This window comes from Natrix helvetica (assembly GCF_964273705.1).
Source record: "Natrix helvetica genome assembly, chromosome: 3".
Classification (NCBI taxonomy): domain Eukaryota; kingdom Metazoa; phylum Chordata; class Lepidosauria; order Squamata; family Natricidae; genus Natrix; species Natrix helvetica.
Window position 1 is genome coordinate 138,089,980 of NC_138549.1, and position 26,825 is coordinate 138,116,804.

General features: G+C 36.9%; 1 protein-coding gene across 1 annotated transcript in view; it reads left to right on the forward strand.

The window, feature by feature from the left end:
• Positions 1 to 25,243, forward strand: part of IGFN1 (immunoglobulin like and fibronectin type III domain containing 1) — a gene marked incomplete at its 5' end in the record, with an annotated part of 39,169 nt that extends 13,926 nt beyond the window's left edge. Inside the window, 16 exons of the mRNA XM_081949177.1 lie at positions 334 to 505; positions 2,082 to 2,179; positions 2,739 to 2,883; positions 3,671 to 6,469; positions 6,596 to 6,720; positions 7,836 to 7,977; positions 11,796 to 12,092; positions 12,952 to 13,251; positions 14,897 to 15,070; positions 17,602 to 17,730; positions 19,313 to 19,615; positions 20,570 to 20,658; positions 20,939 to 21,134; positions 22,522 to 22,821; positions 23,816 to 24,156; positions 24,949 to 25,243. Coding sequence (XP_081805303.1) covers positions 334 to 505; positions 2,082 to 2,179; positions 2,739 to 2,883; positions 3,671 to 6,469; positions 6,596 to 6,720; positions 7,836 to 7,977; positions 11,796 to 12,092; positions 12,952 to 13,251; positions 14,897 to 15,070; positions 17,602 to 17,730; positions 19,313 to 19,615; positions 20,570 to 20,658; positions 20,939 to 21,134; positions 22,522 to 22,821; positions 23,816 to 24,153 — 5,607 coding nt within the window. The 3' untranslated portion in view covers positions 24,154 to 24,156; positions 24,949 to 25,243. The remainder of the gene's footprint in view (positions 1 to 333; positions 506 to 2,081; positions 2,180 to 2,738; positions 2,884 to 3,670; positions 6,470 to 6,595; positions 6,721 to 7,835; positions 7,978 to 11,795; positions 12,093 to 12,951; positions 13,252 to 14,896; positions 15,071 to 17,601; positions 17,731 to 19,312; positions 19,616 to 20,569; positions 20,659 to 20,938; positions 21,135 to 22,521; positions 22,822 to 23,815; positions 24,157 to 24,948) is intronic.
• Between the last annotated feature and the right edge of the window lie 1,582 nt (positions 25,244 to 26,825).

A 26,825-nucleotide genomic window follows, 5' to 3' on the forward strand; every position in this document is an offset into this window, starting at 1 on the left:
TGCAGTCCATCCCATGGTCCAATCAGGTCCAAGGCTCACTTGGTCTCAGATCCCACCTCCTTGTACCTGGTGGTAAAATCCTTGGTTCTCAGAGGAAAGAATTTTATTTTGGCTACAATCCCCCCAGCTATCTCTACCTCCCTCCTCCCATTCCCATAGCTTGACACATCTTTGCTGTGGCAGCCCTGAAGGAGCCAGGGGAAAAGGACTCCAGGGCTGGCACCTACTATGTTTTTCTTAAAGTAACCATCATTCAAATCTTAAAGTGAATCCAGATTTATTTTACAAGGATGTAGCTTTGCCTGTTTGTTTGTTCTCTCATCTTACTTCTAGGATGGTCAGAAGATCAACTTTGGAGTTAATCATGACAACTTAAAGCACCGCCTACAGCAAGAGGGCAAAAACTATCATTTTACGATAAATGATCTGCAGCCAAACGATGCTGGCATTTACCAGGTCAAAGTAGAAGATGTAGATATCTTCTCCACTGAACTGGAAGCAGAAAGTAAGGCTTCCCAACCAAAGTCTCTGCATGGGTGTGCATTTGTTTCATAACAAATGAAATATCTGACAAACTAGGATGAATTCATTTCATTTGTTACTAGTGAAGAAATAAATGCTAAAGTGTAGATAAGTTTGAAACGCCATATTCATTTGTTGCTCATGTTTAGCATTCATTTTCTCAGACTGAAATTACGATAGATGAGAAATAAGAAGGAACAGATCATATTTTAATTATGACATGGAGTGGCTAGAAAGAGCAGAAGAACCGGGTACTTTGAAACTGTCAGACAATGGTAGAAGACAGGCTTTTTGTTCTGTTCTTGTTTTGTTTTTAAATCAGCTTCTCATAAATATATAAAACAATCAAACAGTCTTGTGAGTCAGGCTTTGTTTCTGATTTCATGAACATTTTCTTTTTTTGCAATAAGAAAGCAATTTGCACTTGCCATTTCTGCTTTCTATAACTTTTATATACAATTTCAATACACTTTTCAGTCTAGCTAGACCCTTATGGTTTTCTGGCATTCAACCATTCAAATCCTTACCTGTTTAACTTTTTCAATCAGCCACAGCTGGATTCCAGAGAGCTCACTAAAAGTACAGCATAACATTACTTAAATTCAAAGATTCTTCAAATCTTACTTGCACTGCTCTTTATATTTCCAAAGCACTTTTTGACTGTCCACATTTCTGGAACAGCTGTTGGTAAATATCCTGTAACATCTGCCCTTCAGTATAACAAAGAAGCTAGCAAAACTTCAAAGCATATAAACAAACAGTGGCGTTTTCATATTAAAAATCATTTTCATATTCCTTAGAGTTATCAATTCCTCCTCCGCTCCTCTTTTATGTTCATATCATAAATGTAGGAAAAAATTAATGCCGAATTGTGAGATTGCTACTACTTCTATGTTTCCATTCAGTCACCTCCAATATTTGACTACTACACCAAACTGCCTCTCAGGATCACATATTATATTATATTAAGTGTGCAGTTTGCTTAGCACAACTGAAGAAACCCTGTATTTTCCCAACTTTATTATGCGTAGTCAAAAAAGTGATCTTAAAGACAATTTCCCCCCCTTTCCCCCCTTAAAATTTGCCACGTTTCTCATTGTAGTTGGTGGATAGAAAATATAGATGTCTAGATTTAAACATTCAACTCTGTTTTCCGCTGAAAGTAAAGTTCATGAACAATAATTATTAGAATAATAATGAAAAAATGTGATTTTAACAAATGAATAATTCTATTAATGATAATTTAATACGAGAACAAATAGAAAAGTGGTTTTGCACAACTCTAGACTAATCTATAATCAAGCGTATGTGATCTTGTGCATGTAACCAGGAAATAAATCCCAAGGATTTATAGTATCCTTAAATATTAGCTCCATAAGTAATATATTATGAAAAAAATGCCAGATTAATAAATCATATGAACATGGAATAAACATGCATTTTCAAAGTACATAATTATAGATGCCAAGATGTATAATTCACTATGTACAAAATGAACATTGAAATGCCTCAATAAGTGAAATAACCCTCAATCTCATAAATGAATCCAACATTTACAGAAAGCTTTTTGTGTAAATTGGAAGCTAAAATTAGGACAGAAAAGTTTCTGGTTTCAGGTAGTTTCTTCTTACATCGATGTGGATATTTTTCTCAAAATGTGAGTTTAAAGCCTTTTTATACATTTTAATATATTGTGAAGTTGAAATTTGAGTGATTTACCTTTTTAATATAATATTTGTAGGATATCAAAATATGCTTCCCATTTTAAATATAAAAATGAAACAAAATAATATAATTTAAAACATTTTTTATTGTTTGAGTGCTGGAAATCCTGATTGTAGGCGAACTGGATTGTAAAAATACTTTTGAAATAACGAATGTATGCTGATAGTTTGTTACTAACATTGTCAAGGAGACATTTTATCACCAAATTTTAGTTGAGAAAAACTACATTATACATCTGATTATTCTCAGCTAAGTTTGAAAAGTAGATAGGTAACCTTCATTCATTGGTAAATGAAATCGATATTTGCCACACTTTTTCCACCTATAGGTTTCTTCTGCCCCACATTTTGAATTTGTTGTTTGTATATTTCCAATTAATTATTTCAGCCATTCCTGTAAACTGTTGCTCTCTACTTAGTGAGAATGAAGTGCCGTTAGAAAGAAAATGCTATTTTCAGTGCCTCTTCTATGAAGCCTAGTAACCCTTTTAGAATCAAATGAAAAATTATGATATCTCAATCTTGAATGATGGCCTTATTTACCATCTAGGCATTAAAAACATCCAGTCCTCTGACAAAGAGACTTACACCATTGATACTGGAAGCTGTTCTTCAAGTACTTGGCTTGAAGTCAAATGTGAGTGATGATCTAATCTTGATTTCTTACAACATAACCCCTTTCCCTTCTAAAAACATCCAACAGTGCTATATTGAAGATCTCATTGAGAAATGCCTAATTATGGGTTGCAAAGAGATTTAAATGATAACATACTGGAATAAGACTTAAGATTTCTTAATCATTAATGACTTCTTCCAGTTACTCTAAACTGTTTGCTTAGGAATTGTTGTCCAGTGTGCTTTGCAAACATCATTGGTGTACTGGTCTTAAATATGTTTTTACTTTGAAGGATTTCAAAGAATAAGTTTCTAAAAACATAATAATAATTTGCTTGGTATAGTGCAATGTTTTCAGCAGTACTGGAATCATTATATATCCCTAAACTATCTGAATGTGGAAACTGTATTATAAAACTCATAGCTGTGATCATTGTTAAATCAATATTAATTAATGTAGATCATTCATATAACATAGAAGCTATAATGCCTTGCAATTTGAAAACCTATGTTTATAATACTAGTTATTTTGCTATTATAACTACTGTTCATAAATGAGATGTTTATGAATGATAAATTGGCTATAATTTCATTTTCTGTTTTTTTTTTAAAAAAACAGCAGTTCTTTTATACTACTGATTATGATGTGGCACTAAAAGGCTCACCCAGTATCACAATGCAAAACTAGGAGGACTGATGTTTATTTAATTAAGGTGTTTGATTCATTAAATTGAATTATTTTGCATTAAATTACAAGAAATGAATGGCTTTGCCATTTCAATTTAACCATCAGTATATTTGTAATACAGCTTCTAAAGAAAAGAGAAAACAATCTGAAGAGGACAGTAGTGATAAAGCTGGACAATGGAGCAAACCGTTAGATGAAGAGCATGCTAAGAAATGTCACCAAGGAGAAAGGCAGAAAGATCAAGATTTCTTTGCACACTTCAGCATGAGCAAAGATGCCCTGTATGGGAATGGCCAAGATAGCAATGCAGAGCTTTATAACAGCCTGGAAAAAGATGGATCTTTGAGAAGTGATGATAAAATAGGCTTTGATCAGAATGCAGTGCTAGGTGGAAATATCAGAGGAATAGGTAGTTTGACTGACAAGATCTTCCAATATGGGAAAAATGCAATGTTAGTTTTCAACACTGGACCTGGATGGCAAAATTCAGAAGGACAAGCTTCCACACTTAATGGAACAGATCCTGCAGAGAAATTTAACAGAGGATCAGTTTTGGAATTCCAAGATTCCATATTAGGCACTGCAGAGGTCAATAGCAATCAATACATTGTAGGATACAATGGTGGCTCTGGACTTGGATTTGACATAACAGAAAAGATAGAAGGACTTTATGGCAAGGAGATTACATTGGGTGATTCTCATCAATCAGGAGTCAGGTTTGACAGCAATGGAAGTCTCTGTATTAAAGATGGTGGGGTAAGTGGCGCAGGGATGCTTTATTTCAAGGATAATGAGCTCTCAGAAGTTGGAGACAGAAGTAGACTTTATAGAGATGATTGCCTAGCAGTTGAATTTGATGTAACAGAAGGTGATAAAGGAGTTGCAGGGAAATTTTACGACAAAGATAATCATTTAGAGGAAGTCAGAGATCTTCAACCTCAGCTTGGTGGCATGAAAAGTGGCTGTGGCAATATGGCAGGTGGAATTGGTGATGGTGGGACAATGAATGAGATTTGTGTCAATGATGTAGTGTTGGCTGAATCTGAAGTGGTGGCTAGATTTCCTAGTCCTGGAGGGTTAGTTGTGAACTGTGGGACAAAAGGAATCTCAGCTAAATCAAGCACTGGTAGACATAATGATGCTGAAAGACTAAGAGTGCTGCATAGCAAGGATAGTATGATAGTTGATGCTGGTGCTTGCATAAGTGGCAAGAAGGATGTACTAAAAAGAGCTGTTAGACCTGATGGTACTGTGGGCATAGATGGATATTATAATATGGATGGTGTGCTGCAAGGAATGAGTGCTTGTAATCTTGCTAACAACATGGATGGACTATACAATAAGAATGATATATTAAGAGGCACAGGTGCTATTGGACAAGATAGGGCCATGAGCGTAAGCAGCCTTTATGGTAAACATTCTACACTTGATGGTGCTGTTGTTGGGGGACCTTATACTATTAGAATCATCAATGAACACCATGGCAAAGAAGTTGAAATAAATGGAGCTGATGCTAGGGGCATAGGTGGACTTTATGATTGGAAACTAGGACACTATGGTAAGCTAGGGAGAACAGAAGGTAGTAGTGCACACTGTGGCAAGGATGGCATGCTAGGTGAAACAGACACTAATATAGCTGGTAGTGCTGGTGGAACAGATACACTGTATGGTAAAGGTGTCCTGCTGGATAAAATTGGAGCTAGTGAATATGGTAATTCTGTGAATATCGCTGGACCCAATGACAAGAATGGCATACCAAATAAAGCAAGCAGTTGTGGAGCTGATAGTTCTAGTGGGAATGATACGCTGTATTGCAAAAGTTTTATTGATGCTAAGGACACTGGTAGATTCTATGGAAAGGATGCTATACAAAATGAAGCAGATGCTGCTGGAATCCCTGGCCAGGATATTATGCCATGTGGATTTTATTCTGATGGTGGTGGTGTTAGGGAAATAGATGGGCTCTATGTGAAAGGTGGCATATTGGGGAAAGTAGGTGCTAACGGAGGAATCTTTGACAAGAATAGCATGATAATTGGTCCTGTTGATGATGAACTTAGTAATGGTGAAAGATTAGCTAGCAAAGCTAATGTTATTGGAGAAACATCTAGAATTTATGATAAGAATGGAATGTCAGAGGGACTTGTTAGTCTTGAAGGAGTTTCTAGGCTGTATGAAAAAGATGGAAACTATGGCAAAGACAAAATGCCAAATGTAGGTGACATTTATGAACTTGGTGATATTGGCAGAGTAGATGGGCATAATATTTTATGTAGAGCAGTTCCAACTGGATATGTCATTATTGGTAGAATTTATGACAAAGAGAGTGTATTTAATCAATTTGGAACTGGGAATATTGAGGGTGCAGGTGAATCTATTTGCACAGCAGGTGGAAAAGGCACTGGATTCTGTGAAAGAAATGATATCTCAAAAAGACATGTCTTAGATAAACTTGATGGTGCTAGTAATGTAAGTGGACTTTATGGAGAAATGGTTACTTCATTGGAAGTAGGATTAGATGGGCTTTATGGAAAGAATGGAGTGCCAGGTAGTAGAAGTATTAATGGTATAATGGGAATAAGTGGGCAATATGGGAAGGATGGTGCATTAACTAGCACAATTGCTGATGAGGTGGGAATTAATAATGAAAGAAACTTCCATTATCACTACAATGAAGATGTTGTACACTGTGGAGATAGTATAGGAGTTAGAGATGCTAATAGATCACTACATGAGAAAAAGTCAGACATACTTGGCGACGAGTCCCTGGGTTATGACCAGGCTTCTGGCCTTTATGATACTGTATCTCATGCTGGTGACAGAAGAAGGCAGCTCTCTGATTTAGAGGCCAGTGGATCTACACCAGCTGAACTTTCAAGGAAAGGGAGAGGAGAAAAACTGCTTGAAGAAGACTTGAGAGGTATTTATATATTTATGAATGAGTTCTTCTTAAAAGTGTGTTTTAATATGCATTTGTAAGATGTGTGTAATTTTAAAAAAACAAAATCCATTTTAAAATGAGCGTTTCTGTCTTTTGGCTATTCAGAACCACTTTGCCGTTTGCATCAAGGTTTATTTGATGTCCATGCTCAGAAAGGAAAACCAACTGAGTTGTTTTGCCGCCTCAATAATGATCAGATCAACGGAACTTGGTTTAAAGACGGAGTGAAGGTATGATGCTGTTAACTTGTGATAGATGGAGAATTCCTTTTTTCACACACATTGTATCCAATGAAATTTTCCTTGGGAATCAAATCGATAGTACTGGTGACAATGAACAAGCATACTATCGTAGTAATGCATAATACTTTTTAACAAGTAAAATAAAACTAATCCATTTATTAATTCAATTTATATATCTGCTTATCCCACTTTTACATGACTCTAGATAGCTTACAATAAAATAAACAAAAAATAAAAATAAAACACATGGAGGCTGGGTATTATCCAACCAATCAGCCACATAGCCAGGACAACAGGCTCTTTTCTATTGCTCAGGGCTTTAGGATTGTTCAAGGTCTTATGAAATGCCTATTGGGATGGGGCCAATCTGATTTCATATCTTAATGTTCCAATTGAGGTGTCAAAAGCCAAATGCCACAACTGTAAATTACCATCCCTTTTCTGCACCAGTTGAAGCTTCCAAATAATTTTCAAGGGCAGTTCCATATAACACACATTGCAGTAAACTATTCTTGAGGTCATAATTACATTCTTCTTCAGCTAGGTTTGGTGATATGCAAAAAAATAAAGAAAGAATGCCACCAAACATAAAACAGAAACCATAAATAAAATATATCTAAAATAGGTATTTAAAATTCCAGAGGAACAGCTCCTTACTGCCAATTTAAATTATAGTAAAAAGAGACAGTGTCTTAATTCAGTTGGGATGAAATTATGTAATATGGTTATAAATTATGGAGTTGAATTATCAACAACAAAAATACATTTGACTGGAATATAATCTGAAGCAAGAAAAATCATCACAGTTGTGCAATGATTTTTTAAAAGCAATAAAATGGAATGTATAAATGAGTGAATGAATCTATTAAAAACTATTAATGACTTTTTCAAAAAAGATCAATGAATACTACCAATTTCTGAAAATTGTTTATCTCATTGGCACATCTTTGAAATCTGAACAAGTGATTATCTAACTCCAGGGTTCCCCATATCTGTAGTAAAGTTAGTCTTGAACCAAACTGAATTGTTTGTTCAATGTTGCATGGTGGATTTTTTTTTTTAAGATAACATATTTTTCTGCATTCTTTCAACTTTCCCACAAGGTAACAGGTTTAGGAGCAGTCTCCATTGAGAAAAACGGCCCAGTTCACAAACTAATAATAGACAAAGTAGAAGACAGCCATGCTGGAAAATATAAATTTGAAGCTGAAGGCATCTGCACAGAAGCATCTATTTTTGTTGAAGGTAACCCTAGCCATGTTATCATTTAGCAGATCAAATGTCAATGGCTAAATGCCAGTGGTTAATCATGCACTTAATACATGAGTGGGCAATCCTTTCCTTTAGAAGCAACCAAAGTGAGATGTCATAATACATTGGTGAAACTAAAGACAGGAATTTGGGGGGGGATACCTGTTCCAATACTTTTTCAAACACTGTCATTTCTTTCTTTCTTTCTTTCTTTCTTTCTTTCTTTCTTTCTTTCTTTCTTTCTTTCTTTCTTTCTTTTTTTCCTTTCTTTCCTTCCTTCCTTTCCTTCCTTCCTTTCTTTCTGATACCGTCTTTGCTTTCTCTGATACTGTTCTCATACAGCCGACTCTCCATAAATTGTTCTTTCATAAATTGCAATTGATCTCTTGTAGAGGGTTTTATAAATATATATATATATATATATATATTTGAATTTATTAGCCGCTCCCTTTCCAAGTAGGACTCGGGGCGGCGTACAATGGAGCATATAAAACATAGAAGATGTATAAAAAACACATAGACATACATACATACAAAACACACATACACATACACGGACACGGACACGGAGGAGGTAACAAATTACATCATATAGACAGTTAAAAATCAGCATTAAAATACCCCAATTGTAAGAACCCAATATGCAATTAAAAAATTTAACGTTTAAAAGACAATTTAAAAAACAGTTAGGAGGAATAAGAGAAATTACGATTGAGCCAGGCCAGATAATTGAAAGAGGTGGGTCTTCAGCTGTACACGGAAGGAGCGGAGATCGGAAGTAATCCTGATGTCACGGGGGAGGTCATTCCACAGGGCTGGGCCCATCACAGAGAAGGCTCTGCTCCTGGGTGTCGCCCCCCGGCACTGTTTGGCGGACGGCACCCGGAGAAGTCCCTCTCTGTGTGAGCGAATTGGTCGTAGGGATGTGTGGGGCAGGATGCGATCCTGCATGTAACTAGGCCCTGTGCCATGAAGCGCTTTAAAGATCAATATTTTATGGAAAAATGCACAAAAGTAGGTTGAAGGATATCTTAGAGTCATAGCCATTAGCTTTAGAATAAGAGTTTTGTGAGTTCATAAGACTGAAGAGAATGGAGAAGACATTGAATTAATAAGCCATATAGATCAACATTTCAGTAGTGCAAAAGCTGAGAGCCTGTAGCACTTGAAAGATTTACCATTAGTGAGGTATTGATTTTTTGTAATATTTCTATTATTTTATATTTCTTCTCTTCAATTGTGTCAGATTCTTGGAGACTGCCTGGACAAAACCATGCCGTTTTTTGGCAAAGTTTTTCAGAAGTGCTTTGATATTGCTTCCTTCCTAGGGCTGAGAGAAAGTGACTGGACAAAATTCACCCAGCTGGCTTTGGGTGGATCTAGAACTCGGTCTTCTTGTTTTCTAGTCAATGCCTTACCCATTACAATAAACTGTCTCGCAAAATTCCCTGTCTCCTCTTGTTGTTTGGATCATGTATCATCACTTTCCCCATGTCATTACAGCTTATATCACACCTGGATGTAATATCAAGCCTCTACTTCCTGCTCTTAATGCTTATTCTTTTTGCAATAACTTTCCATTATTGTTCTTAGTACTTAGACTGCTTCTCAGTCTCCGTCTATTTAACTTTAGAATCATAGACTTGATAGACTTTCCTATTCAGTATCTAATAAAGCATTTCAACTTCTGCTTAGACATTTCCAGTGATCAGATAACACCATCTAATGAATCAATTTATTTCCTTGGTTAACAGCTCTTATCAAGTGGAACTATTTCATAATATCTAGCTTATTAATTCTGATCCTACCATCTAGGCTGACAAGTCTATTCCCTTGTCTATATAATAGCAGCTACAGATATTTACATTTAACTTATCTCTCCTCTTCTCCTTATCCCTGTCTTCTCTTTTGCAGAACTATCCCCTGTTCTTTTAACTGTTCTCAATAGCACTGGGCTTCCAGTCTCTTCACCATCTTGGAGTTCACATGTTCTGAATTTACTCCAGTTTGTCAGTGGCCCTTTGAGACTGTGGTGCTCAGAATTGGACACAATATTCCATTTGAGACCTGACCAAGGCAGAGTGAGACAATGCACTTCCTAGTATCTGGACTCTAACTACTTGTTAATGTATCCAAATGTAGCATTTTTCTTTTTAGCAAATGCAATTGTAGCCTTCAGTTTGAGATCTACTACAACATCCAGATTCTTTTCACAAGTGCTATTGCAACTCTTCAATACTTATACATTTCCTTTTTCTTCACATTTCTTCCAATTAAATTTCATTTTATTCATTTGGACCACTTTACAAGCCTTTTACTGTTGGTGACTATCAAGAATAGAATAGAGTTGGAAGGCACCTCGGAGGTCTTCCAGTCCAACCCCCTGCTTAGGCAAGATATCCTACACCACTTCAGACAAATGCTTATCCAACATCTTCTTAAAAACTTCCAGTGTTGGAGTATTTACAACTTCTGGAGACAAGTTGTTCCACTGATTAATTGTTCTGTAAGGAAATTTCTCCTTAGTTCTAAGTTGCTTCTCTCCTTGATTAGTTTCCACCCATTGCTTCTTGTCCTACCCTCAGGTGCTTTGGAGAATAGTTTGACTCCCTCTTCTTTGTGACAACTCCTGAGATATTGGTACACTGCTATTGTGTCTCCCCTAGTCCTTCTTTTCATTAAACCAGACATACTCAGTTCCTGCAACTGTTCTTTATATGTTTTAGCATCTAGACCCCTAATACAAAATGTTGCAATCATTTGAATTTATTTATTTATTTATTTATTTATTCATTCCTTCCTTCCTTCCTTCCTTCCTTCCTTCCTTCCTTCCTTCCTTCCTTCCTTCCTTCCTTCCTTCCTTCATTTAGTACAACTCTTGATTCCCAGTGACTCTAATAGTTGAATCTTATTTCTCTTACGGAGGGTTACCAATGGCTCCTACCTTCACTCTTTGTACCATATTTTATGTTGCTCTAAATGTCAAGAACAGCATCTTCCCTTGGTTATAATATTGGATCATTTTTTTTAACTTCATCTTGGGAACACTTTTCTTTGGGTTCTAACAAAACTGTTAAGGATTTGTACATACGCTACGAGGATTTTATGTTTGGGTTGGTAGGAATCATAGTGGTGTTTTTTTTTAAAAAAGATTGAATTCCTTTTTAATAGTAATTTTATTAAAAGTGGCCACTATAAAAAACAATATAAACTAAAAAAAAGATAAATAGAAGATGAAGAAAAGTAAGAAAAATAGGAAAAATGGAGAAAAGAAAGAAAAGAATAAGAATATAGCAAAGAAAAAGAGAAAAATTTATATAAAGAAATGACTACCCCTTAATCACAAGTATAAACAATTTTACTAACTTATCATCTTCTCTTAAAATACTACAAATGAACTTTTCTTCCAACAGTCCAATAAGGACCTGTTTATAGATATATAAACAGGTCCTTAAGGCTTCATCATTGGGAGAAAAAGAATGATTATTGTCAAATAATCTTAAAATTTGTGAACTTGGAAGAATAAATGGAGATTAGCAAAACTGGACTCATTAGAAAAAGGGTGGAATTAAAACTGAGGGAGGGGCATGTCACTCACTCCTAGCTCACTCCTAGCTTTCTTGCAGATTTTCATGTTTGTTGTGAGAGAATTTAAGCATTCAACAAGTAGTAAAGTTATGCAGTCACTCATGTTTTGCCAGAAGATTTTGCCCGCAGATATGTTTTGTCAGAAGATTTTTTTAAAAAGTCAAAAGTAGCAAGCTTTCAACTTTCTTTACATTCAGTGGCTTATTTAGTGTACCCTTTTTCAGATCCTCCAAATGTTGACTCCACACTTCTGGAAAAACTAAAGATGGAACCTATCGTGGTAAAGGCAGGAAAAAATGCCATGGTTAAGATTCCATTTGAAGGCCGAAAGCCAATCACAGCAATGTGGCTAAAGGATAATCAGGAACTTCTGGATGATGACAGGATAAACATAGATTCTTCAGAGAACTTTACTCGACTCTCCATACCCAGCACCTGCCGGAAGGATGCTGGAGATTACAAAGTGAGATTAAAGAATGGGTGTGGAAGTTTTGAAGTTCCTCTCAAGCTGGAAGTGATAGGTGAGGGAACTGTAGTATTTAGGCAACTATTTTTATAATGTATATAGAAAATGAAGTAATGTTAAACATTTGTACATGGAAGAATTTTTATTGCTTCTTCATAGGAAGCTGGATAAAAATAAGTTGACGTGAAATAAAGTAGACAATCCTTTTCAATATAATCAAAGACAGATACAAGAAGTTTGTTTGTAGCACTATAATGTGCCGCAGTGGTGCTCAATCAGGGCCACATGGCCCTCTGTGGTCCCTAGGACATTTAAAGGGGACCACAGATGAGAGATGTTTCAGGGGCCACAGCATATGGTGAGGTAGCCACAGAAAAACAAAGTGTACTATATTGCAAATATTGACTTGCATCAGAAAATGTATCACTTACTGTCTCATGTCTATATCTAGTAATGGAATCTGGACAGAGAGGGGCTACAGTGGGGAAAAAAAAGGTCAGACGAGGCCATGTGGAAACACAAAAGTTGAGAAACACTGGTATACAACATATATAATGTATACATTGCTATAATTATACCAATATTTTTTTCTGAACTCTTCCTTTGACCAAATGTTTTGTTTGGTTATTGTTGTGTACTGTTCTTTCTGAGGAAAAGGGAACCTCATATTAGGAACCAAAGATGGACATTTCTTCCATTTGGGCAGAATGCTTGTTTCTCAGATAGAAGACAATTGTAGTAGTAGACAGATGAGCAGGAGGAGATGGCTAAGAATGTGTTGCTAGTATTTAATCAATTAGCGTCTGATTCTCTAATTCAATATAATCAAGGGAGTAAATAGTGCCTTGCTAGCTTCTCTCATGTGAGTATAATAAAGCCCTTGACCATGTTCTCTGTTTTGGTCTTTCATTCAGATAAGCCACAATCACCAACAGGCCCTATAGCGGTTCTAGACAGCTCCGCCAATGGCATAACTATTCAGTGGAAGCCCCCAAGAGATGATGGTGGTAAACCAATCCAGAGTTATATTATTGAGAGGCAACAGGTTGGTAGAAAGACCTGGGTGACACTGGGAAAAACCACTGGAAGCTCTACTGTTTTCACGACCAACAAAGTGGAACACGACACAAGCTATTACTTCAGGGTGAAAGCAGTGAATTCCTTGGGCAACAGTGAGGCCCTGGAATCTGATGAAGTCATGGCTGCTGCAAAAGGTGATTTGTCATTTTCTTTATGTATGTTTGTCAAAGGGCTATGACAATGTCTAATGCTATAGCAAAACCTAAATAATTTGTCTTCAATATTAAATGTAGACTGCATTCTATTGAACATGAACATTGCCATTCAATCTCATGAGTACTTTGCACAAATATTATTTGTTGAGCATTTCAGGCAATTCATCAGATGCATTATTTTGGCAGTTCTTACAGAAAACTCTAACATAATACTAATATGTTATCTTTATTAAACTTCATTAATACAATAAATTAATACAATAAATAGTACTAGAAGATTTATTCTCTTTGCTAATATCGATCCAAGATATTGAAGAATCAGTTTTGAACTGCTGCTACTTCTTGGGATAGGATAAAATAAAGCCACATTCACAGTTGTAAGGAAAACCTCTGCATCTCATTCTGACCAGATCTCTCTCTGAAAGCATTGGAATTCAATATACTCTAGCTGATTCTCATTGCAGGGAGAAAGGGTTTATTTGATCAGAGACCCCAGGCATCTGAGGGAGCCTATTGTGTTTCAGAGGGGACTTGAGGGTGGTTCCTGAGACTCTGGTGCATGGGCCAACTGAGACCTTATGCGCTACTTGGAATGAGAGGGCAATGAAGCCCTGTAAATGGCTCCTAGGGAGTTGTATCAATGATTTGGGGTCCCCTGTAAATGTGCCTTAGGGAGTTCCCTGATTTTTAGGAGTCCAGAGATAAAACAGCAGAAGTCCTAGAGCAGCGATGGCGAACCTTTTTTGGCTCACGTGCCATAAGTGGGGGGAGCGCAGGGGGCGTCGTGTGCGGGCGTGCCACACCCATAATGCAATGCGTGACCCCCCCAGTGTGCATGCGCATACTACAGGCGCTCTCCCCCCATTTTTACATGCTTTTTTCGCCCTCCCCAGGCTCCAGAGGCTTTATAGGAGCCTGGGGAGAGCGAAAACAGCCTCCCCCGCCCCCCCGGACGCCCTCCGGAGGCATCAGGGAAGCTTCCGGATGGTCCCTGAAGCCTTCGGAGCACTCAAAACGATCCTCGGAGCAAACCGGTTTGCTCAGAGGGTCGTTTTGAGTGCTCCGAAGGCTTTAGGGACCATCCGGAGGCTTCCCTGATGCCTTTGGAGTGCTCAAAATGACCCTCCGAGCAAACCGGAAGCCTCTGGAGCCTGGGGAGGGTGAAAAATGGCTTTAAAAAAGGGTGAACTCAGCTGGCCAGCACGCGCATGCGCGCTGGCCAGCTGACAGGGCAGCGCCTCGCGTGCCCTGACAAATGGCTCCATGTGCCACCTGTGGCACAAGTGCCATGGGTTCACCATCACTGTCCTAGAGCACTGATGGAGGGAAATTCAGGGCAAACCTGATAGGGTTTAGTGTGAAATATGATCTTATGGTAATAAAATTAACACAACCTAATTATGTTAACCATGATCATATCTGCAGATCATTAGTTGGCAGCTATCTTCACTGTCTTCACCAGTCCCTCTTGCATAGCTTTATGAGGGTAATTGAGGCACCTGTCAGTAAAAACCAGTTTTGACTTACTTTACTTTTAAAATCAGACCGTCTCTTTGCTGTTATTTTATTATCTCAGTTGACAATGAAACAACATAACTTTAAAATCTTGGAAACAATTCCTCAGCTTCTCCAAGCCCTCCTGCTCCACCTAAAGTTAACAGTGCCAACAAAGATGCCATCACAATTTCATGGTCTGCACCACATAAAATAGGGAATTCACAAATTTTGGGCTACAGAGTTGAGAAACGCAAGAAGGGCAGTAACTTCTGGACATCTGTCACTGATTTGCCCATAACAGGTAAGTAATTTATGTTTCTATAAGAGGAGGAGGCTAAAAGATTTAATTTAAAAGAATTGTAAGAGTCACCTGTATTTTATAGCTAATATGCAGGTTAAATTACAACCATTTGCTTAGTGATCAAAGTTACAATGGGACTGAAAAAAGTGACTTATGATGGTTTTTCACATGGCTGTTGCAGCATTCCCATGGTCACATAAACAAAATCCAAACACTTATTTATTTAAACACAGCTCATATTTATGATGGTTGTAGGATCCCTGTACTCAGTGGTGGGTTTCAAATTTTTTTTGAACCTCTTCTGTAGATATGGCCTGCTTTGTGGGAGTGGCTTGCTGGCCATGTGACCAGGTGGGAGTGGCTTGCCAGCCATGTGACTGAGTGGGAGTGGCTTGGCAGTCACGTGACTGGGTGGGCGTGGCCAACTTGTAAAATGTGGTGAAACTCATTTAACAACGCTCTTGCTTAGCAACCAAAATGTTGGCTCAGAAACTCTGGCATTTGAAACACGCAAGTCTTAAAGCTGTCAAGTTACAAGACCCTTGCACCCCTAACCCTTTAGAAAAATACCAAAGGGTGTTCAAAAGTGACAGCTTTAAGACTTGTGGACTTCAACTCCCAGACTTCCTCCTCTTGCTCTTCCTCTTGATGATATGTGGACGGGTGGGGGGAGGGAACTGGAACCGGTTCTAAACGGCACTGTAGATTTGTGGAACCTCTTCTATAGAAGAAGTTAGAACTGGCAGGAACCCACCCCTGCCTGTACTGCAATCATCATGAGGATCATGTGATCATCATTTGCAATTTTCTGTCAGAAAAGTCAACGGAGAAGCCAGATTCACTCAACAACTATGTTACTAATATTACAAATAATAACAATATAGCTTGCAAGTGTGGCAAGAAAGGTCATAAAATGGGGCAAACCTCACTTAACAACTATCTTGCTTAGCAGCAGAAATTTTGGGCTCAGTTGTGGTTGTATATCGAGGACTACCTGTATCATTTTGGGAAAGTATATTATTGAATTACAATAATTAAATGCTGAAATAGATAGTAAGTCATTAAATATCAGAAGCATTTTTACGAGAAAAAGTTTGATCTGGCTAGAGTTGCCCAAATAATTGCTCTTTTTTCACTATCCATAAATACATTGTCCTTTCCTTGTAAGGCAGTGGTTCTCAACCTTTCCAATGCCGCGACCCTTTAATACAGTTCCTCATGTTATGGTGACCCCCAATCATAAAATTGGTGTCTCGGTTCCTAAGACCATCAAAAATGTGTTTTCCAATGGTTTTAGGCGACCCCTGCGAAAGGGTCATTCAACCCCCCAAAAGGGTCTTGTAAGGGCTTCCTCTGTAAAGTTTTATCAGAATAAAGTATAGGTTGCAAAACAATTCATTATCCTTCTCTCCGTGGATGTAGCATTGAGATGTTGTTGAAATATGTGTGGCCAAACACAATCATATTTATTGAATGATATTCACATTAGTTGGGATTATATAGAAAACAATGGCACTACATGCATGGTTATATTGGCTCTGTGAATATATATTTCTTACCCACCCTGGTCTAAAAAACAATATCCAGATTTTTTTCTGGGATTCTTTGTGCCAGGCAGAAACAGACAGACAGACAGACAGACAGACAGAGATGGATGATAGAGATAGATATATGTGTGTGTGACATTTTACAACTTGTGGTTTATGACTTTCTTTAATTTCTGCAATCATACACTAGCACCAGTCCCAAGATACACTTTCTCTCTGTCATTTTTGTCATATTCCCCAGATATCTTTTACATTGCTGTGTCTATTTGACCTGAAAGTCAGATCATTGGTCACCAGATAGAAAATAACATGTTAAAGTCGTAATAGAAACTTCCTATTTCTGTGACTGAACCTTCCCTCTCCCAAAAATCATGGAGACTCATTTTGCATTTCTATTTAAGTACTCACAGAATTGGATTGCTGTTATTCTTCTATTTCTATATATGTTTCATGAATGCTACAGAATCTTATGTATTATTCTCCAGGTTTAAATTCATTGAAATGTGATCAGAATGGATCATAACAATCAAATGCAAAGACTATAGAATATTGTTGTTATCTGGTCAGAACAGGGGTGGGTTCAGCACCCGAAAAATGTTGCACTTAAAATGATCTGCGCATGCGCACAACATTAAAAAAGGATAAAAATTTCATGTTTTCAATGAAGATTGTTCTGTGCTTGGGCAGAACAGAAAATCAAGATGGTGACACCGAGGATAGAGCGGTTATAGTCACGTGTCCACCGGAATTATTACCTATTCAGCTGAACCGGACTGAATAGGTAGGAACCCACCTCTGGATCAGAACAATTGTAATTCTGTATGGCAAAAGAGTTATATTTCATTGTGACCTCAGAACCCAAAGAATGACATCTTTAGGACAACAGCTGGGAACCCAATCTCATGTATAATAATAATAATTACAAAAGCAATAATGTGCATGCGTCCCTGTTTATGAGATAAAACTAGCTCATTTATGCTATAGACAGGAAATATACAGTGAATGGTTTGAAGGAGGGACTGCAGTATGAATTTCGCGTGGCTGCCATCAATAACGCAGGAGTGGGTGAGGCCAGTGCACCTTCAGAAGCTATTTATGCTCAAGATCCTATGAGTAAGTAGTTTACTTCCTCTCTTATATTTACTTGCTTATTATTCAATGTATTATTCAATACTTCCCTTATAACTGTGTCTTAAAGCTACTTGCAATAAATAGTGCATTAGTAGCGGCACTGAAAAACTGCAAAGGTAGTATGTGGATAGAAAAAGTTATTTCATAAAAAGTAGTGGCATGTGATTACTTCTCTCACAATCATGTAGTAAAATGAAATGTCCCTTCCCAAAGCATTGTGTGTTTCTCCAGAAAGTTCTCTTAACTCACTCTTTGCTGGTTTAAGTATTCCAAAATAGTGATAGTTATATATTTATAGAAAGATCCTTTCTGAAACAGTTCTCAGTATTCTGGATGCATTCACATCCCAAAACACAATGCTCTAAAAAACACCCTCTACATTTTGTGCATTCCTATTCACTCAAGGGACAAGATAAACCTCATTCACAAATTCCTTTTTAAAAACTTATTTCTTTAATTATTAATTTCTGTTATTTTTTTTTAAAAAAACCTAATAAGATTATCTAGTGAGTGAACAAATATACCATATACCAAACAATAAGGTAAAGTAGTTGGCAATCCATACATAAAATGGATGGCATTAGTGGGATGTGGTGGCTCAGTGGATAAGATGCTGAGCTTGTTGATCAGAAAGGTTGGCAGTTCAGTGGTTCGAATCCCGAGCTCCGCATAACATTACTTGTCCCAGCTTCTGCCAACCTAGCAGTTCGAAAGCATGTAAAAATGCAAGTAGAAAAATAAGAAAGTAACAGCTTCTGTGTGCCTTCGGTGTTTAGTCATCCTGGCCACACAACCACGGAGACGTCTTCAGACAGTGCTGGCTTTGAAATGGAGATGAGCACCGCCCCCTAGAGTTGGGAATGACTAGCACATATGTGCGAGTGGAACCTTTACCTTTTACATAAAATGGAATTTGTCTGGCTTCTATTGAACGGATGATATTCAATTTTCAGGAAATTGTAATCCAGTAGCTATTCCATTGACAGTAGGACAAAGTACCGTATTTTTCAGAGTTCCTGGGGGAGGGAAGAAAGAGCAAAAATGGCCCATTTTTTTGCTTAATTTTACCTCCCCAGCCCCCAGGAGTACTCTATAGCTTCCTAAAGACTATCATGCCCTTTTTTAAAAACAAAAAATGGGTCCATTTTCGCGAAAAACATTTTTTGCTTGTCCCCCCCCCCCCCCGAGTACTTTGCAAGCTCCATAAAGCTATTCATGCCTTTTGGGGGGGGGGAACGGACCCATTTTCGTGAAAAATGGGCCATTTTGGGGAGGTTTGCAGAGTGCAAAAACTTTTTTTAAAATTTTCCTCTTCAAAACCTTGCTGCATTTTATACTCCAGTGTGTCTTATACTCCAAAAAATACTATAAGTTACTATTAGAAAATATTCTGTGGTGAGGGAAAGAAAGAATAAAGAATGGGGGTTCCTACTGGTTTTCAGTAGACCAATGTATCAATGTACCATAAAGACCAATGTACCATACAGAGATAATAAAGCAAAAGAAACAATGTAAAAAAAGTAACCCTGAAATGATATCAAAATTTTAATCTTCCTTTTTCCAGAACCTCCAGATCCAGTGAAAGATCTAAAAGTGGTTAATACTGATTATTGTAGCATCTCCTTATCATGGATGAAACCAGAATCAGCAGAAGAAAGTTATGTCAAAGGTTATATTGTTGAGATTCGACACTCCGATACTCTGAAATGGACTCGGTGTAATACTATCCCAATACAAACAACTGCATATACATTTAGAGGATTAAAAGCCAGGGAGCCATATTTCCTACGTGTGAGAGCAATTAGTGATGGTGGTTTGGGTGACCCAGTTGAAGTCGATACTTGTGTTCAGGCAGTACCTTCTTCTGGTAAGTCAAACTATGTAATTTCTGCTTTGAAAATTAAATATTTACAGAGATAATTCTGGACTTCCTTATTTATATGAAATTATATGACTGTTCCTCCTATTTATATGAAATTCTGCTCAAAAATAGTGAAAGGAAAAAGCGAAGCATGTGAAATCTATAATATAGCTGTTATTAAACAGGTGGGCAAGAGGCTGGAAAACGAAATGATATGATTCAATATAATGAGGATAAGGACAGAAAGGCCAAATCTTATGAAGGCCCAGGTAAGTTGAGTATAGTCCTGTAAATTAAATATTAAAGAATTGGGTTTTATGGGAGAACTTGAAAGAGAAAAGGAAACAACCTGATAAATGATGGACGTTACTCTAGATGGCTCTAGAAAAGGCTAACACTATTGAAAGCACACAGAAGGAGACTTTTGAAAGAAAGCCAAAACCGGAAGACATTGTATCCAGGGAGAACTGGAAAAGACACATCATAGTTATATTGAAAAAGAAACTAAAGAAGAATACTTGGGACATATTTAGCTCAACTGTCATATCCAGGATATTTCAGAACTTGAAACCTTCAAAATATATTGGATTATCACTATTCATAGCTATGGGAAGTATTTTAATGGAGTTATTGCAAATGCCTAACCCTGAAGTAAGACAGCATTGCTCTCTTTATTAATATTTAGCAAGTGTACAAGGAAATATATATTTAACTGATTATTTTTCACAGTCATTTTTAAATCAAATGGTATATTAGGCTATTTGAAAAGGTGATACTCAGCTGTTCTGCATGCATACTTCTTAGATGATGAAACCTCTTGGTTCTATAGAATATGCAGTGGGGAGTGAGGAGTTGTTTTGAGCATTTTATATATTGCAGTTACAGAACTGAACTAAACAATATGATGCCAAAACTTACTTAGTTACGTATTTATGTCTGTATGTACATATGTATTTCCAGTTAAGCCCAAGTTCTTAGTGAAGGATACTGTTGAAAGTTTCATGAAAGTGAAAGCAGGAGATGCCATCCATGTGCGAATTCCTTTTGAAGTAAGTATAGCCTTTGCAAGCAATATATAATAAATCTGTTTCTATGCTTTTTTATATGCCAGTCAATGAAGCTATGTAGAGAATTGGAATTGTTTTAAAACTAATTTTATATGTTACTTTATAATAATAATTCAAATGAAAGAAAAGCTAGAATACTTAGAACCATTTGGTTGTCTTATTTGGATTTTTTTTATAATACAACTGTTATATGGAAGCTGGTTTATACCACTTATTTTAAAAGTAATGTAAGTAATTTAAAATAATTTTTCATGTTTATCAGGCATCCCCATCTTCTGAAATAATTTGGCTGAAAGATGGACGTTCTCTGCCAATGAAGGCCACAACTGCCACCAGAGACAGACTGAGCCAACTCATCATACCAGAAGCTGAGCTTTCTGACAGTGGACATTATTCTATCAGCCTTCAAACTGAGCATGGGAGAAAGGAAACATTCAGTTTTCAAGTTCAAGTTCAAGGTAAAGTTCATACAAGAAAATCTGCAATTACGCATGTTCTACATTTGATCCTATCTCCTTACCTGGAAAACTAGTCATATAGAACCTACAATAGTAGGGTTGGAAAGGATCATGGAGGTCTTCTATCTCAACCCTTTGCTGAAGCAGGAGGCCATTATTGAAGCTCTGCCTATTTTTAATGTGCATTCTTAATTTATTATTAAGTATAATGTGCATTTGCATAAAAAGGGGTGTTAATTGCATGTCTGTAGTCACCATCTTGACTCTTTTGACCTTATCCTGCAGACACCCTTGTCTGTTAGAAACTCTGTATGCAAAGGCATTAGTGCTTGAAAAAGAAAAAAAGAAAATGAAATATCATAACTACTATTTAAGTAACAACACTTCAAGTTGTTCAAGCAAGAAGAATATCAGTTGTGAATTACCCACAAGTGCTTCTTTTCATATGAAGCTTCAAGCTAAAATTGACTAGCTTATAGAGAGCTTCTGTCCTTTCAAATTAGATTTGAAGGGTGGACCTGCAATATACTAAAGTGTTCCAGTGAAGACTGTTAAGACTGTTAGTCACCTCCCCTTTTATGAAGTGATTGAGTAACTAATTAAAACCAAGAGTGTGTTGGTGTGTTATAAGCAGTAGTTTGAAGCCATTTCAAAGTGGTCCATCGTACAGACATTATAGGCAGAAGTAGTACAGAAACATATGTTTTAATAGGAATGAAGTTTTAATTCACCATTCGCTGATTTGGCATCTTCAATATGGACAATATGGATAACAGCTCTCAGAAATTCCTGTCCACATGATCCGGGCATTTTTGGATTTGTAAACAACCCATCTGAGAGATACAAAGTTAAAAAGGGCTGCCTTACTACTTCGAGAGAAGTGGTAGTTTAGTACAGTATCTCTTGACCTTATTTTCTCTTTTAATCATAGCAGATATCATCTTTTAATGCCATCTTTACTGTATATGTTAATCCTATTAATAAAGATTCATCCTGTAAATTACTTTTGCTTGAGAAGAGTAGATAAGAACCAGTCACACTACTATGCCATCATTTTCATTAGATGGAAAATGTGTGATGATCGATCCCATTTACACTTATAAAAGTATCAGGAAATTTAAAATATTGAAAAACAAGACATAACAGCTGAACAGAACTATCTTTTTAATCCACCAAGGAGAACTTTCAGGATGAGAGACTGAAGTCCATGGAGCTATTCTTCTTTCTTCAATATATTTACATTCTTTCTATTCAATATGGTTTCTAAATCTATGATATTTAAATATAGGTTCTGTAGGGTTTCTAAATTTGATGATAAATAAATAATCAAATTGCTCCACTTTAGAAACACTTAGAAATTCTTTCTGATTTTGGTTTTATTTTGCAGATATTCCAGAGCCTCCTGGCCCCATAGAACTCATCGAGAAGGTCTCTGGGACGGTGACTCTGATATGGGAGCCCTCGCCAACAGAAAAGAGAGACAGTAACATAACCTACATGGTTATGAGATGTGATTCTAGAAAAGGGCCATGGCAAATGGTGGCTGACCACATTTACACCAACAAATATACAGTTATAAATATTATCCCAGGCCGGGAATATTTCTTCAGAATTCTGGCAAAAAATTGTGTAGGGATCAGCAAGCCATCTGAAACAGTGAAACCTTGGACTATTCAGAAAGAAAAAGGTAAACATAGACAACTATTGTTTGGGGAGCTGTGCAGACTTCAAAAAACAGCATCTCTATTCACCAAAGTGCATTTTTACATGATGTGGGGCTGTTGCTTTAACGAATCAGATTGTTAAAGCAATTTATCTATAACAGTGATGGTGAACCTTTATGGCACCAAGTGCCCAAACTGGGACACACGTGCATCTACATTCATGTGTGCGCATCAGAGCGCTAGAAACCCAAAGACCATCTGGCTAGTCTGCATGCATGTGCCAGTCAGCTGGTCTTCAGGTTTCTGGGCTGCACATGCCTGTTTTTAGGGTGTTTTTGGAGCCGTTTTCAGGCTATGAAAACCAGCCCGAAAAAGGCCTGAAAAAGGGCCCTAAGCCTAACCTTAACCTGACAATGGTCTATTTTTTGGTCATTTTCAGACTGTTTTCAGGCCATTTTCTGGCGCTTTGGCCCTTGCGAAGATCAGCTGGCCAGAAACCAGAAGAGCAACTGGCGATGGCGCGTATGCCCACAGAGAGGGCTCTGTGTGCCACCTGTGGCAAATGTGCCATAGATTCACCATCAGGAATCTATAACATGACTCCAAAAATAGCATCTTTTTTCAGGCTTGGGTTCATTTGGATTCACATTATAACAAATGGAATCATGTACAGTATGGACTGGAGTATTCCTGAGGCATGTTTAGGGTATCTGATATCTTCATAATATTGGACAACTTTGAATTGATTTGAATTGAATTGAACATCATTACAAAGTGACCAGTTAGTACTTCCCATATTAATGATTGCCAATCAGGAACACAGAATAATACCGGAATGAACTAACATGGTTTAGTATTTTTCCTTAATGAGATCAGAAATGGTAGATAATTGATTGCAATTCATCATTATCAAGGCAATATTGCCAGATACATTTGCAAATAGAAATAACAATAAAAAATCCTTAATTGTTAACATAATCCTTTGTTCTCCTGGTTTTATTTTTGCACTTCTTCCAGATAAACCTGAAATGAAACTTCCAAGATATAAGGGGATCAACCGAGAGCAACCTCCAAGATTCCTTGTCCAACTGAAACCACATGTGGTGAATATAGGATTTCATTGTCACATGAGTTGCGCTGTGACTGGAGATCCAGCCCCTCAGGTCACTTGGTACAAGGGTAACAAGAATCTCTCTCAGGATCCTGCCTTTTTCTGCAAAAATGATTTTGGGGTTTGCTCCCTTGTGATCCATGGAGTCACACCATCAGATGCCGGCCAATATAAGGTGCTGGCTGTCAATGAACTAGGCCAAGCAATCAGCAAAGCTGAAGTAACTGTGAAAGAAGGAAATTAAAAGGTAGTTGAATTTCACTTCCATATAAAATCATGTACTTTGCACCAAATTAGACTTTTTTAAAATAAATTCTGTTAATTTAAGATGGCAATTTTGAAAAATACTGATAGAAAAGGGGTAAGACTCATGATAAAAGGGTTATGGCTCAATATCTAGAATAAATTCACTCCAGTAATTAGTTTGTTCAGTTCCCTCCAGAGTCATTTTTTTCTGCACCAATACTAAAAAAAAATTGATGATGGACTTTGACACTACCATCAATGATGACTGCATTCTCAGTGGCAATCATCCTCCAAAAATATAAAAATGTTTAACTTTGCTTGATTGCACCTCTGAAGTAAATCCAGATTGGAAAAATTATTGTAGTAACCTCATTACATATAATCCCATTAGCCCTAGTTTAAGAAGCCAAGTCAATACTTTGTGCAATATTATTAGTTTAAGGGCCTTAGAATGCTTAGCATTTTAATCACTTAAGTAATTCATGGATTTTATCCCATTTTCTAACAATGAATGTAATATATATAATCATTTTTGTTCATTTTTAAATATATATAAAATCTGAAATTTTCAACGATATTCGTCTCTGTTTTTCCCCTCTGGAAGCACCTGCATATTATTACAGTCTGCAGTGAACCAGCTTCACACAGCCTGCAGTATGATAATGGCTTCCTGTAGAAGTAGCACTGTGAACAATACATTTATTCTTATATCACTGTTCTGAAGGATTTGGCTACTTGATGTCACAAGTGTAAAAGAAAAACAGCAGCTTTTGTTTTCTTCTATCTTTTACAGTATGCAAGCTTTTGCAAATATGCACACAGTTGTTTCAAGCAGAAGGGACAACATCCAAATGTATCAGTGACTTCTGTAATTCACCTAGCTGAAAGGTGTTCTGATATTCAAATGCTTTGGTTCCACTGACAATAGTTTTGCTGAAAGCTGTGATTTGTGTATCCTTTGGAATTTTAAATGTTTGGAAGATTTTCATCTAGAAGAATAGCAAAGCTTTTTGGTTATATTTCATTTGTTTCAATCATTGCATTACTTATATAGAAGGATTAAAAAGCAATAAAAGACAAGAGTATAAAGGACAGCTAAATATTTTCATCAGTATTTTATTTTTTAATTTATTTTGAGGTAACAATATTAGTTTCATTAAAAGAATCAAGGTAAGACTATGTTTAGATGTTTCTGGAGAGGCAGTTGTATTCTGATTATTTCCCAAATGTCTCAATAAAATAACATCCCATTCCAAGGACGTGTTGTGTATTCTTTATTAAGTTATGCAGTTAACTATCTTTACATTTAATATCTTAAATCAGAATAACAATAATTACAGAAAGCCAAAAGCAGTATATTCATTCAATTTTCATTCATCCATCCATCCATTCATCCATCCATCCATTCATTCATTCATTCAATTTCTATTATTTATATAGGTTCTAGGCTGTGTGACTGAACAATTAGAAGACACATCTTCAGGCAATAATGCAAACTTTTGGACTTTCAAAATTGCATAGTGGAGTTCCTGCTCCTGAATCCTTGCCAATCTTCAAAATGTGTCTCTGGTGATTTTAGCAAGCTTTATCATGTAGATAAATGGAGTTTATACACTTGGAGTTCTAGTGGACAATCATTTAAATATGAGCCAGCAGTGTGCAGCAGCTGCCAAAAAAGCCAACACAATTCTAGGCTACATCAACAGAGGGATAGAATCAAGATCACGTGAAGTGTTAATACCACTTTATAATGCCTTGGTAAGGCCACACTTGGAATACTGCATTCAGTTCTGGTCGCCACAATGTAAAAAAGATGTGGAGACTCTAGAAAGAGTGCAGAGAAGAGCAACAAAGATGATTAGGGGACTGGAGACTAAAACATATGAAGAACAGTTGCAGGAACTAGGTATGTCTAGCTTAAGAGAAAGAAGGACTAGGGGAGACATGATAGCAGTGTTCCAATATCTCAGGGGTTGCCATAAAGAAGAGGGAGTCAAGCTATTCTCCAAGGCACCTGAGGACAGAACAAGAAGCAATGGGTGGAAACTAATCAAGGAGAGAAGCAACTTAGAACTGAGGAGAAACTTCCTGACAGTTAGAACAATTAATCAGTGGAACAGCTTGCCTCCAGAAGTTGTGAATGCCCCAACACTTGAAGTCTTTAAGAAGATGTTGGATAGCCATTTGTCTGGAACGGTATAGGGTTTCCTGCCTAGGCAGGGGGTTGGACTAGAAGACCTCCAAGGTCCCTTCCAACTCTACTATTGTATTATTATTGTATTATCATATTGAAATTGAGGGGAAAGTAACCTAAGAGGTTGTCAGATACATCATACAGTATTTAGAACCTTAGTACTATAGTCATTCATTTATTTCCTAAATAATTATATCCTTTCAAGGAAAGGGTAAGAAGGTGCTGAACTTCATTGGCTTCAGATTGTTGTTCACTTACTTGTCAATAACTGTTATTAGCAGTTATTAGGGTTTGCATGGTTTGGTTTCAGTATTTTTCTTCTTGATATATTGAACAGTGGATCAAAGTAAATTCAGTACCAAAGCATAATCAGTGATCTTTGTTTCTAAACAAAATATCAGCAAAGCCTAGATCTGTATCATTAATTCAAACCACTGATTCACAGTAGGATTAACATTTGAGTCTTTTTAACTAGA